The sequence below is a fragment of the Chanodichthys erythropterus genome, chromosome 10 (assembly GCF_024489055.1).
Source record: "Chanodichthys erythropterus isolate Z2021 chromosome 10, ASM2448905v1, whole genome shotgun sequence".
Classification (NCBI taxonomy): domain Eukaryota; kingdom Metazoa; phylum Chordata; class Actinopteri; order Cypriniformes; family Xenocyprididae; genus Chanodichthys; species Chanodichthys erythropterus.
Genome location: NC_090230.1, coordinates 38,628,787 through 38,642,911, shown reverse-complemented (window position 1 = coordinate 38,642,911; position 14,125 = coordinate 38,628,787). Strand labels below are relative to the sequence as shown.

General features: G+C 37.3%; 1 protein-coding gene across 5 annotated transcripts in view; it reads left to right on the top strand.

Annotated features, from left to right (window-relative positions):
* msi2a (musashi RNA-binding protein 2a) overlaps nt 1-14,125 on the top strand; it is a 194,437-nt gene that overhangs the window by 145,648 nt on the left and 34,664 nt on the right. For all 5 annotated transcript variants that reach the window (XM_067397648.1, XM_067397646.1, XM_067397645.1 and 2 more), the window contains 2 exons: nt 2,187-2,269; nt 10,547-10,661. In XM_067397648.1, the coding sequence (XP_067253749.1) occupies nt 2,187-2,269; nt 10,547-10,661 (198 nt within the window). The remainder of the gene's footprint in view (nt 1-2,186; nt 2,270-10,546; nt 10,662-14,125) is intronic.

The window sequence follows — 14,125 nt, the reverse complement described above, 5'->3', positions numbered from 1 at the left end:
TTAAAGTCATTTTTGTATTAAAATCAGAAAAGTATCAAATAGACATAACAAAAAATAGCTTGAGAAAAAAAAATTGATTCAACATAGAATTTATTACACATAAACTTTTGGGTCTCAATGACAGAATTTTCATTTTTGGGTGAACTATTCCTTTTAATGAGTTTTTTATTAATAAGTAAATATGAAATAATTTTTAATGAAATGATTCTCTAAATAAGAAAATAAAAGTGCCAGTAGGTGGCTGTTAGTGTCTAAATGAGTAATTCATTGGGTCTATTTTAACGATCTAAACGCATGGTCTGAAGCACATGGCGCAGGTGCACTTAGGGCATGTCTGAAACCACTTTTGCTAGTTTAACGATGGAAAAAATGGTCGGTGCATCAGGCACGTGGTCCAAAAGGATTGTACCTAGTCTCTTAATGAGTCATGGGTGTGTTTTGGGTGTAATGTGCAATAAACCAATCAGAGTCTCATCTCCCATTCCCTTTAAAAGCCAGGTGCACTTGCACCATGGCGGATTTGCTTCTCCAGAGAAGAATCCTTATACAGGCATGTAAACACTTTAATCGCATTTACCGCTCTGACCAATGTGCGCATGTGCTCGGACGTACACGGATGCCATGTGTTGTTCACACGAACTTCATGAATGAAGTTTTCTCTTCTCCAAAGCTGTATATTACTACATACTGAATGCCTATCTGAGTGTGGTATAACCGTACATATTAGAGAATAATCAGAGTAATAAAAATTGCATGTAAACTGGTGTGAAGATTCTGCTCATGTCATGTAAACATCTTACTGCGATTAAGACCTTACTCTGATTATGAGAAATAATCGCATCATTGGTGAAAATGTAAACGTAGTTATTGAATCATTAGTTCACCCGACTGATTCACTCAAAATGCAGATTCATTGAGGCACAGAGACGCACAACATTTCTACTCTGGCTTTATAGGTAATATTTTCATATTTTGTCTAAAATATAACACAATAATAACTTATTTATTGAACTGTTCTATAAAATCAATATCACATTTGCACTTGTGCTATTCGGGACAAAAACAACACTTGTGTGATATTGCTTAACTGTGTCATGATAAAAATATGAGACAAAAACTCATATAGGGCAACTCATACATATATACATTTGCACACACACACACACACACACACACACACACACACACACACACACACACACACACACACACACACACACACACACATATATATAAGAGAGAGAGAGAGTGAGAGCCAGGAAACTGCAATGGTCTTTATCTCAATTGACAAATTGTCATTTTTTTTTTTTTTCTCACTCCTCATAATGAATTTAGAAATAGAATGTTTGATAGCACTAAATCCGTCACAGTTGTGTAGGTGTATGTACAGTATAAAGAAAGCACATGACTCATTAAAGGTCTGACAAATACACACACACCAGCCATTAGCAGCATCTGAACATGCTTTATGCAGTCTCGTTCAATCAATCCTCCGCTTTCCTGCGAGTCTTTCTAGCACACAGCTCTTGTGAAATGATCAGAATGGTGTTTGCGTGTTGTGCGACTGAAAGAGAGAGCATCCTGTCTTTATAAACAAACAGTGAGTAAAATGTTTATCTTCCTCTCTGGGTTGTTTTCCTTTTGTGTTTTCACCATTGCCCTCCTCTTAACACCCAGGAATAGAAAATCATTTTCCCTCGTGAGCCACAGATCCGATGGCAGAGAAAAGCGCTTCTCTTTCTCTCATTATAATAAAAGCACAGACAGATCCTTGTTAAGCCTGGATGAGCTGAACGGGTTAAACTTCTTATTTCATAAATATGAAAAAAGAAGACAATCCCACGGTCAGAGATGGATTCAGGGATCTCCAGCCCTGCATTTACATTAAAACGGGAGCTTGTTATACGGTGAAATTTCAATGAAGGCACCGCAGAACGCATTTAATGAAATTCAGATGTGGCTCCATGAATCTCATTAACAGTCTTTGTGCTTTTCTGCTGTCCGATTTCCCCCTCGTCCGCCCAATCGTGAGAGAGATTTCATCAGTGCCCTGCTTTCAAAAAGACAATGTCCGTTCAGATCTGAACTCCCCACACTTTCTCCTCTGATGGAGGCCGAAATCTGTCGGAGTTTGAGTTCAAAAGGTACAGAACTGACTCTTCCTCTGTTTCTGTCTTTTTTCGCAGGCTTTGGCTTCGTAACGTTTGAGAATGAAGACATTGTAGAGAAAGTCTGTGAAATTCATTTTCACGAAATCAATAATAAAATGGTAAGTGCTCTACCCGTTTTCAATTTCTGAAGGTGATTGTGGGATTAATATTTTATTTCCCATTTAGCAGAATCTCAACAGCATGCAGTTGTAAGCGCTGTGAGTGTGTGTAAACAGTGTGAAGTGTTGGGCAGTGGCCAGAAAGCGTGAAATTGTGTGTGTGCGAACATTTTGATCAGTCAACAAGAGTCAGAAACTTTCCCCTCTTCCCTTCATTTATAAATGCCTGCATCATGACTGATGGGGCTAGAGAGAGAAAGAGAGAGGACGAAACTGTACATGTTGGGTGCGTCTCAATCAGCTCCCTAGTTCAGTAGTCAGGGCACTGATCAGGAAGTTGGCCATTTTAAAGGCTGCCTCAATCACAAAATCCTTCTAGTTTTTCACATTTATTTGTATAGCGCTTTTCACCATACATATCGTTTCAAAGCAGCTTTACAGAGAATGCATGTCAACATTACAATATTACAACATTATAACAGAGATTCTGGTATCGGAGCTGACTGTCCAATGTATGTGGTTTCAGAAATGTACATATAATCATGCAGTTAGCAAACAATGTAATAATTTAGGCAATTTAATTTACAATCACTAGTTCATTGAAACATTCGCTCTCTTAAAAGTCCCACAATGCACCATGAAAATCAAGGAACATTGATTTTCACTATGTTCCCTTAAAGGTGCTAAAGAGGATGTTTTCTTTTATACATTTTTGCAATATTACTTGAAACTGTCTTTACTAACTGATAAAAGACAATTTATTAGGTGCACTGAAAGGAATAATATTAATATAAATCATCTGTGCACGAGGTAGGGCCTTAAAAACATCAGCCAATCGTTTGTGTGATCATCGCATAAACGATTGGCCTTCTGGCTTGTCAATCACTGCCATTACGTTCCTTTTTGAGAGACGTGCGCGGATTGGCCAATCCTCGCACATGCAACAGAAAAGCCAAGTGCACACTGCAGTACAATACTGAACCTAACTGGTCATGTTAACTTTGTGTAACTTGTCTGTATAAAAACCTTTAACCTTTATCTCAGAACTAATTTCACTACTTTACTTTAGTCATTTAGCCAACTGGTTCCAAGGTCACAAAGTGTATGAAGTCTATTCACTTCAGTTTCAGCTGTTACCTACAGCCAATAGATCCCCAAAACTACATGATTATACTGGGTAGGGTTAAAAATATAAAATTTGTATTAGTTTGCATGCATATCTGCTTATGACCAAACAAAATGATTATGTTTGTATACGATAAAGTTTGTATAAATTAAGTTTGTACAAATTTCCAATTAATCCCCTTTTATTCCTGTAAGTGTCCAACTTGGAATATTCTCAAAATTCCCCAGCTTAACTTCCCATGGAAAGTTCCTGGAAATTTTACCAAAATTTTACGCCCCTTTGCAACCCTAGTAGTGAGCCAGGGTCCTTTCCAGTGCCTGAAATCGTGTGTAGTATATACTGATTCACGACCTAGGGAGCTGAGTGAGACCCACCCTTTGAGTTAATTAAATAAGGATTATCACTCCACAGGCCCCCAGTATTGGGCGGAACCAGCAGATGGGCCACCAATGTTAGTTTTCAGCTTGCAAATAAATATTTCTTCTTGGAATCTAGTCTCAGCCTCATATGGGCCACCCATAGACTGTATATGTAACATCTGATGTGTATTGCATAGTCACTGGATTTGTCAAAGTTTGTTAGGTTCATGGCTTCAAATCTGAAAGAGATTTGTATGTTTTTAATGCTAGATAGCCAGTATTTTCATATAGTTTTAAATTTACCCACTTTAAATGTCACATAAAATTGACATTTAAGACAAAGCCATTTTGTATAAGTCTGAAACTTTTGGCCAGAATAAGCCGTAATATTGCAGATAGACCTGGCTATGTGAACCTATAGTTGAGAACCTTTTGTAAACAATTTAATATTATATTAAACTAAAAATAATCAGTGAAATATTTGTAATATTTAACAGTTATTTTAAATACGCTACCGTTCAAAAGGTTGGGGTCAGTAAGAAATTCTTGGTTTTATTCAGCATATATGCATAAATTTGATCAATGTTACAAAAGATTTCTGTTTCAAATAAATGTTGTTCTTTTAAACTTTCTGTTTATCAAAGTATCTGGAAAAAAGTGTCACTGTTTCCACAAAAATAAGCAGCACAACTGATAACAACATTGATAACAATAAGAAATGTTTTTTTAAATCAAATAAATGCAGCCTTAGTAAGCAGAAGATACTTTTTAATTATTAAACATGATTTAAATAGTAATATTTATATTTTGAAGAATGGTTTGTACACATATTTGCCTGACTGAGCAGAAGCATGAGTTGATAGGAATATGTATTGCATGCAGAGGAACAGCCCTTGGCTCTGCTGTGATTGACAGGAGTTGTGTGCACGCCTCCATGCGTACCATAGGCTCATGGGACAGCTGTGGGGTACCACAGAATATCAGGAGCAGAGGATCAAACCCCTCAAGATCTTCCTTCACAGACAGGTTGTTCCTGAGCCCAGGGACAGATTCGTGAGCGCGAAGCCATGCGATCGATTTTTGTGTGATAGTCCATCATGTGGTTCTATTGTGCAGAGGGCAGCACGACCTCTCATTTCTGTTCTAATTGTCTCTCCTGTCGTCCATTCACGGTGACTGTATAAGAACAGCACAGACCGCTAATATAAGGTAAATAACTGTAATAGTAGAAAAGGCTGTTTGTTTATTGGAAATGACGAGACCTGATTGCTTTCTTGGTTTGCACTTTTGCCGACCAGTGGAGCTACACATGAGATTGAGGCTGTTTTCACACTTGGTTTGATTTCTTGGTTTGAACCAGAGTACACTCCCTTAGAGGTGAGCAGTATGATCAAAATCTTATATCAGGGTATGGGTAATTTTAAAACTAATCTCTAAAAATCAGAATCTCTACAGTTTGACATTTGTACCATCACATGCATGCATGGGCATTATTGTTTGGGACAGTATTGTTTTTGAAGTGGATTTGCTCAGATGAGCTGTTTGTGATGTCATAAAATGTCAAAGGCTTGTGAATATTAATTGGGTTATAAACAAATAATTCCTTTTTTGATTATGATTATTTCATTCCTCACTGATTATCGGGCAAGTTTTTTTCTTCTAATTTATTGATTATCAGAAGATATTGGATATTTTGTTGTGCATGCTCGCTTCCTGTTTTTCCATTCAGATTACCTTAAAACTTTAAATCTTTAAAAACAACAATTTAATAACACTGTTAAAGGGGTTATGAATTGAGAAATCAAATTCTCCTTGAGCTTTGAAATACAACAGGTCATCATACTACAAGAATATCAGAACCGAAAACTTCCTTGTCAGTCCAAAAACAGCTTTTATTGAAACCAAGCCCAGATTATGACTCGTTGTGGATTATGATTTGTTGTGGAATCGGTAACACTTTACAATACGGTTCATTAGTTAACATTAGTTAACTACATTAGTTAACATGAACTAATAATGAACTGCACTTATACAGCATTTATTAATCTTTGTTAATGTTAATTTCAACATTTACTAATACATTATTAAAAGTTTGTTAACATTAGTTAATGCACTGTGAACTAACATGAACAAGGAATGAACAACTGTATTCTCATTAACACTAACGAAGATTAGTAAATACAGTAACAAATGTATTGCTCATTGTTAGTTCATGTTAGTTAATCCATTAACTAATGTTTAACAAATGAACCGTATTGTAAAGTGTTACCGTGGAATCTTTCTTATGTCATAGAGAGGTGAACGACTGCCTCTGCAGACGATCAACGCCTACTTCTACATCGTTAGCACTGTAGCCCTGTCCACTGATTCGTGCATGACAAGTAGTAGGTAAATAACAGACGTGACACTATCACTTGATCGAGCAACTAAGTGATAAACATGCCTTTGAAGGGCGCAAAATGTTGTGCAGTGCCAGGTTGTGGAAAAACACAGTAGCTGCATTGGATTTGCAGAGAGCCTAAAAAAAAGACGATGCTGTGCCTTCTATATTGGATCCGACAGGAACGACGCAACACACTTATGTGAGTAAAAAAGTTTTTACTGTGTCTCTATTGCTTTGTTACAGATCGTTTATGTGCGGATTATGTGTAAATCACCAGTGAGTCTGACATGTAATGATTCCTGTACAGTCGTCTTTGTCTCAGAATCGTTTATTGATAATAAATCAAACCAGTGACTAAATAGTTCTCATTGTTTTTCTTAGTTGGATGAAATTAAGGTTATTTAAACTGTGATTAAATTATATGTAGAAAGCAATCAAAGAACGCTCCCTTTACAATTGCTGGAGCTGTCAATCAAACAGCGCAAGTTTATCAGTGACAATTGGTATCCATTTTTCATACTGTACATGAAATGATTTCAAAATGTAATTCAGCCCTTGTACACCCAAAAACCACCACAGTCCCTCAAGCTTCCAATAACTAGATGTTATTTACAACCTGTTGAAGACAACAAGAGATGTGAACTTCTTCCTGACCCAGAGAATCCTCGTGTCTACTGCAGCACACATGCCATGTGATGATGGTGAACCTGTTTGCCTGGCTGAACATCTCCCTGGGTGTCCGTCTACCCCACACAGACAGAGAGATCTCAGAAGCAGAGGAGATCTCGCCATCAATTCACAGACTTTTCAAGTCTGATTAGTCCTGCTGTCTCTCTTTAGGGCATCAGGGGCTTATAATCCAAAACTTTTTGTCTCACCAGCCAACAGTGGTTTTACTTGTTTTGGTGATTGGTGAGTCTAACCTGACATTTGGTAAATCAGAAAATTGAATAGCTCCATTGCTGTTCTTCTGTTTTGGCAGATCAGAAGGAACCAGCAGTGCCTGTAAATGGACTCTGGATACTTGTTTTAGTAAAGTGCTTGTAGATTTTATTCTCAAATGTGTCATTTATGATCTTTGTCAGTGGAAAATGAGGCATGAGTTTTATCTGACTTATCCATTTTGTTCAGGCAGCTGCTGACCAATTACAGCACAGAGAGATCCCGAACAGTTTGGATGATTATTTGGAATGGTTGTTATTCTCTCCCCCACACACACACTTACAAAAAAAAAAAAAAAACTGTAGTGGATTGATGAGACTGGTGAAAGCAGCTCTCCGCACAAGTGTGTGTGTGTAGAGATGCTTGTAGTACTGAAACAGCGTACTGATGTTGCACTGCCTGTTTGGGCTGCTTGGTTATTGCAAAAAAATTTTGGTCAGTATTGAAATCACAGTTATTCAGCACGATTATTGGTGGGTGATATGATCAAAGTCTTATTTCATGATATGTGTCATTTTAGATTTCACAATTATCAATGCTTCAGCAAAACTAACAGCCTACAGAAACTGAATAAAGTAATCAAATGTAAAATAACACTCCTGTATACATTAAATATAGATTATTACAACTACAAAAGTTATTCATTCAAGAGCAGTGAGTGATTTTGTCTTTGTCTTTTGTTGTTTGAATAACATTAATGACAGACTACAGCAAGTTTATTAGGTTGCTGTCACTTTAAGAGCCGCACAGATCCAGTATACTGTTACACACGCGTTTCTTTCTCAACTGTTTACATTCATTTAAGACATAACAAACTCTGTTTACAAGGACACTCGCCAAAACCGCATTTCAGCATTTTTGTGTGTAGACTGTTTGACCTTGGCTTAATGCGCTTTTAATAACATTGTTTAATATCAAGCACGTCCTGCAGTTTTGCACCACAGACTGCATTTTTCAACACTGATTCGACTGATTTGGATGTTAAAGTGTCCAAGAAATCAAAACTGACCATTATTATTTTTTTATGTCATGTTTTACTGTTTATTCTAAATGATTTATCTGTGCACATCATAATTTTTTGAAAATTCATGTGCCCTCATAATCTTTAATCAAAAACGTTAACCTTCCCTCCCCCCTCGAAACAATTTTTCTTCCTGTCATGTGCTATGGCGCAAGGACGGAGCGATTATTTTATTTTGATTATCTTGATTTCATAATCATTGGAAGCCGAAATCGAAAATTAATCGAAAATAATCGCACAGCCCTACTGTTTAATATACAGATGTATGGGAAGGGGCTGAGGAGATTTCTGAAGAGTTTTTAAAAATGGTATGAAGTTTGGGGTTATGAAGGGGGTCCTGGGGTTAAAAAATGTCTGAGAAACCCTTTTTAGACAGCATCAGCATGTGTGTGAGAGCAGAAAATGGTCCATGATGTTATCTCCTGGCTTATGTCTGGCTAGATGAGTGTTTGCCATCCAGAATTAAAGCCGTTGAAATTGACATGCTGTACAACAGGGTTGTCCAAAAAACTCTCTCAGTATGGGCATTGAAGGAGTAGTTCATCCAAAAATGTACATTCTGTGCTTGGTGAAGCTTGACAGCCCCATCATTATATGTTTGGAAAAGAGCAGCTGAATGGTTAATATCACCTTTTGTTTTCCACAGAAGTGTCTATTGTCTATTGATTGAACAAGTCACTCATATGATTAACACCTCCTCCTCATCATCATTCTGTAGTAATTATAATGCAGTTACATGTTATAATATCTCCCACGCTGCATCCTCAGGGCTCAAAGTGTGCACCAAACCTTTTTAGATTTCATTCATTTAGAATGAATATTAAATATCTGTCAGTAGCCGAATCCAGAAATATCTCATGTATTCAGAGCAGCGCTGACGGCACAGCAAGTTGAACTTCAGCAGAACCGTGTGTGTGTGTGTGTGTGTGTGTCCAGCTGTGCCGAGCAGCATCTGTGCAAGTCTCGATGGGAGATGATCTGCAGTGTGTGTGTTGTGAAAGGCCAAGCAGCACACACACACACACACACACACACACAGATGGACGGGCCCTGGGCAGGCAGACAAGTCGATCAACACAGAGGACAGATTCAGCCAAGTGCAAATGCATCGTGTTCTTACCATAGAGGCGCTGTCAGCACGCACACACACACACACACACACACACACTCCCTCACACTCCTGTAAGCATGCAGATGTGCTTGGTAAATAGGATCCTCTGCCTGCTAGGGCTGTCAGGAGGAACGTCTTTCCTCGTCTGACCCGGTTATGCTCATATCACCAGAGAGAGCGAGCGTCTGTGTGTTTGTTTGGGTTTGATGTTTTCTGCTTGTGTGTTTGTTTATTTCTCCCCTTTGCTATAGACATGTTGTCTTCCCTCTCGTAGCTCTCTGGAGGAATATTCCTCTGTCTCTCAGGCAGGGACTGCTGTCTGCTGTCCGCTCATGTGCTCAGCTCCGGAGGTTAAAATGTCAATCAAAGAGCGAGAACGTGAAAACGAAGGGGTGGGGAGATCACAGGGCGGAATCAGAAAGACTATTTTAGCTTATTTTTTAGCATTAGTTTTGTTGTCGAAAAATGCTTTGGAAACACAAATGTATCACTATTTGTTATGCAGGTAAAGTACACAAAACTCAAACTGACAGAGCTTGAGATACAGTATGACTTAGGCTCTGTTCCAAAATTTCAGATTTATTAGGCATCATATTTACGGTCCAGTGACTCTTCCAAACAATAGGTGGGTGAAGTTCAAGAAACCTGTCAAGAGCATGGCCAAGAAAAGCCATATTTTATCCAAAAATCAAAAGGAAAAAAAAAACATAATAATATATAAATAAATTATAATAATAATACGTTTAAAAATAACCAAGGCTGCATTTATTCAATCAAAAATACAGTAAAAACTGTATTTTGAAATAATAATGCAGACAGTTTAAAATAAATTTTATAATATGTATTAAATATAATAATTTTAATTTATTTAAAATGCGTTTTCATTCATGTGGTGACAAATTTGAATTTTCAGCACCTATTACTCTAATTATAATATGCTGATTTGCTGCTTAAGAAACATTTCTTATTATCAGTGATAACATTTTTTTCCAGGATTCTTTGATGAATAGAAAGTTCAAACGAACAGCATTTATTTGAAATAGAAATATTTTGTAATATGTCTTTACTGTCACTTATGATCAATTTAATGCATTCTTGCTGAACAAATGTATTAATTTCATGGTATTATTTTCTATACTGCCTGGAATTAATGCTGATTGTAATTTTGAAAAATTAAATGTTTAATTTAATGCTCGATTAAATAATTAGATTAAGTGTTCTGGATTTTTTTTTTTTTTTTTTTTTTTTTAATCCAAAATGCATAATTATGCTGTATCATCTAGTATTTGCATGTGCTATTTACTTTCAATTAAGTGTCTGTCTGTGTGTCCACAGGTAGAATGTAAGAAGGCCCAACCAAAGGAGGTAATGTTTCCTCCAGGCACGAGGGGGAGGGCGAGAAGTCTTCCGTACACCATGGACGCCTTCATGCTGGGCATGGGCATGCTGAGTGAGTCACACACACACACACACACACACACACACACACACACACACACACACACACACACACACACACACACACACAGGTGCACTGAGGGTTGGCTCAGGGGTGGGGCTTAAGGTGAGGAGTTCTGATTGGCTGTTGGACCTGAGACATACGTGTGTCTGTGAACCTGTTAGGTTAGTCCAGCTCAGGTGCAGTGGGATTCTTCAGACCTGATGAGCAGATAAACGTTTGTATTAATGGCTCAAATGAAGAGGAAAATTAGGCTAATGCTCAGTGCAACCATCTGCCTGACCTCTGCCCCCGCTAATGACAGCGGCACTGAACGAGAAGAACCAATCGGCTGCCATGATCAGCACTGTTATTCATACATAATACACATAGATATAATAATAATAATAATAATAATAATATAGAAACTTTTAAAATATATAGGGTTTAAATAACTTTTTTTATTAAAAAAGCAAACATTTATGGAGTTTCATATGATTTGATTTGACCATATTATTTCATATTTTTATTTATATTTAAACTCAGATACACACAGATCGAATTTTAACAAGGCACAAACTTTCTAGAAGTTTTCATGGATTACTGCTGTGGAGGAGGGTGAAGAGAGGTGAGTGAGAGAGAAAGAGAACGAGAGCATGAAGCACTCAAGTGAAAATATTAACTCTGGTCTTATCTAAATGAAACTGGAGTGAACAGGACGACCAGACAGAACTTAGTAAGATTTGCATATGAAAAAAAGGCTGCAGATCAGGGCTCATTATTTAAGGAACTGTAAGTTTCTTATACGCCAAATCTCATTAAAGCTGCCGCATTCACGCTTTTGTTTACCACAGCTAATCGTGTCATTTATCTTTATAGTCGGGCGCCGCGTGTATGTTTGCTGAGATTAATACACATTTGAGCTGCTGCCTGCTTCAGCTGCCGCAGATGTATAATTGATTTTAAAGTGAATCTGAGCTGTTGAGCCATAAAATAGGTATATTAGCCTGAACATTAATAATGCAAATCAGAGCCTGAGATAGCAGCCGCCAAGGGAGGACACGGCCTTTTTACCCACAATGCACATAGATACGGACAGCTCAGCTCTTCTGCTGCCTCTTTTCTTTTGTTCTCTTCTCATCTTGTTTAATTTCTTCAAATTTCTTGCCTTATTTTTTTCTCATCTCGTCTCATTCTTTTCTCTTCTCATCTAGTCTTTAGTTATTTTTGTTCTATTATATATATGTATATGTTCTTATTTCTTGACAAAATATGTTTTGTCTTGTCTCCTTTTTTTTCCTTTCATCTCTTCTCTTGTCTCATCTCCTAATTTCTTCTCTGCTGTTACTTTCTTGTCTCATTTTTTCCTCATCTCACCCTTCTTTTTTGTTTTCATTTTTGTTTGTATTTGTCTCCTCTAATTTTTTCATATCTTGTCTTGCTTCTTTTTTCTGATCTTGTTTCATCTCCTCTCTTTTGTCTCATCACATCTCAACTCGTTTAGTCTTTTTTTTTTTTTTTTTTTTTCTGTTCCCTTTTCATCTGGTTTCATTTCTCTTACCTCTTCTAATTTTTTTCTCATCTTGTCTCTTCTGTTCTCTATCTCTTCTCATTTAGTCTATTTTTTTCTCTTTGGTTCGTTCTCGTCTTAATGCTCTGTCTTATTTTCTTATTATTTTTCTTGTTTTTTGTTTTTGTCTTGCCTCATCTCATTATTTCTCATCTCATCTTGCCTCTTGTCCTATCTCCTCATTTTGTCTCATGTCTTCTCTTCTGCTTTTTTCTCTAATCTATCCTTGTTTATCTCATCTTGTCTCATCTCACCTCCTTTGGTCTCTTCTCATCTCTTTTTTACTGATTGTTCTCATCTTTTCTCATTTTTTTTTCTCTCTTCAAGAATAAAACTTTTTTTAGACATTACGCACAAACACGTCGTACTGCTGCAGGGTGAGAGAGATGATGTGGTAGCTCCCGGAGTCATCTATTTCCTGTGTGTGTGAGCACATCCTCTCTGGAAGAACCCTTTTTTAGCAGTGTATTCTGTGAGAGCTGTCAAAAGTGTTTTCATTGCTGTCAACTGATATTGAGCGACTCATGACAGGTTCTGGAAATCATAAGTGCACATATGCCAGCTCTGCGCGAAGGAGTGATTTCTGAAATCTGTGTGTCGTGATTTATTACCGAGCAGTGGTGACTGCTGTTTCACGTTCTTGTTTTGGGAAAAACATGAAATTAATACAGCATGTAAATTTCAAAGAGAAAACGTGAGAAAATAAGGCCAAGAATAACATCAGAATCACAGTCTGTCTCTCTGTCTCTCGGCAGAGTAGCATGAGAGAAAAACAGATGGCAATGAAATTCCCTGAAGTTGCCTCTTCATTTAAAGTGCTCATGTGCTTGAAAACATACTGTTGTGATATTCATCCTCCTTATCAAGTGCAGTTGCTCTTGTGACAGTCTTACATATATATACAGTCATACAAACGTGTCCAATTGATCAGGGTTAAAGGATTAGTCCACTTTTAAATAAACTTTCCTGATAATTTACTCACACCCATGTCATCCAAGATGTTCATGTCTTTCTTCAGTCGAAAAGAAATTAAGGTTTTTGAGGAAAACATTCCAGGATTTTTCTCCATATAGTGGATTTCAACGGCTACCAACAGGTTGAAGGTCCAAATTACAGTTTCATTGCAGCTTCAAAGGGCTTTAAACGATACCAGATGAGGAATAAGGGTCTTATCTAGCGAAACGATCAGTCATTTTCGAAAAAAATACATCCGTTTAACAAAATATCAACTTGAACGTACCTTCCGTTTCCGCATTCTTCAAAACGCTTACGCTGAATGTTCTACGCCTTTCCTATTCTACTTACGGAACGAACGCAGTGCCAGTTTCATTTTTTTTCCGTAAGTAGAACAGGGAAGGTATAGAACATTCAGCATAAAAGTTTTGAAGAATGTGAAAACGGAAAGTACGTTCAAGGTGATATTTTGTTTATAAAGCATAAACGGTTGTATTTTTTTCAAAAATGATCGATCGTTTCGTTAGATAAGACCCTTTTTCCTCGTCTGGTATCGTTTAAAGCCCTTTGAAGCTGCACTGAAACTGCAATTTGGACCTTCAACCTGTTGGTAGCTGTTGAAATCCACCATATGGAGAAAAATCCTGGAATATTTTCCTCAAAAACCTTAATTTCTTTTCAACTGACGAAAGAAAGACATGAACATCTTGGAGTAAATTATCAGGAAAAGTTTATTTAAAAGTGGACTAATCCTTTAAAGCCTTGCAAGCCTCCTACTATTATTTGAAATGACAGGGTATGACTCGGTAGTCCTCTAAACCATCAGGAAGCAGCAACGAGAAGTAAAGTAAACACGTGACAATGTTTGTTTTTATTACACTTCACCTAACCCACACAAAGAATAATATATGGCACACTCGTAGCCGTGCGATAATGCTGTATATCAGCATGG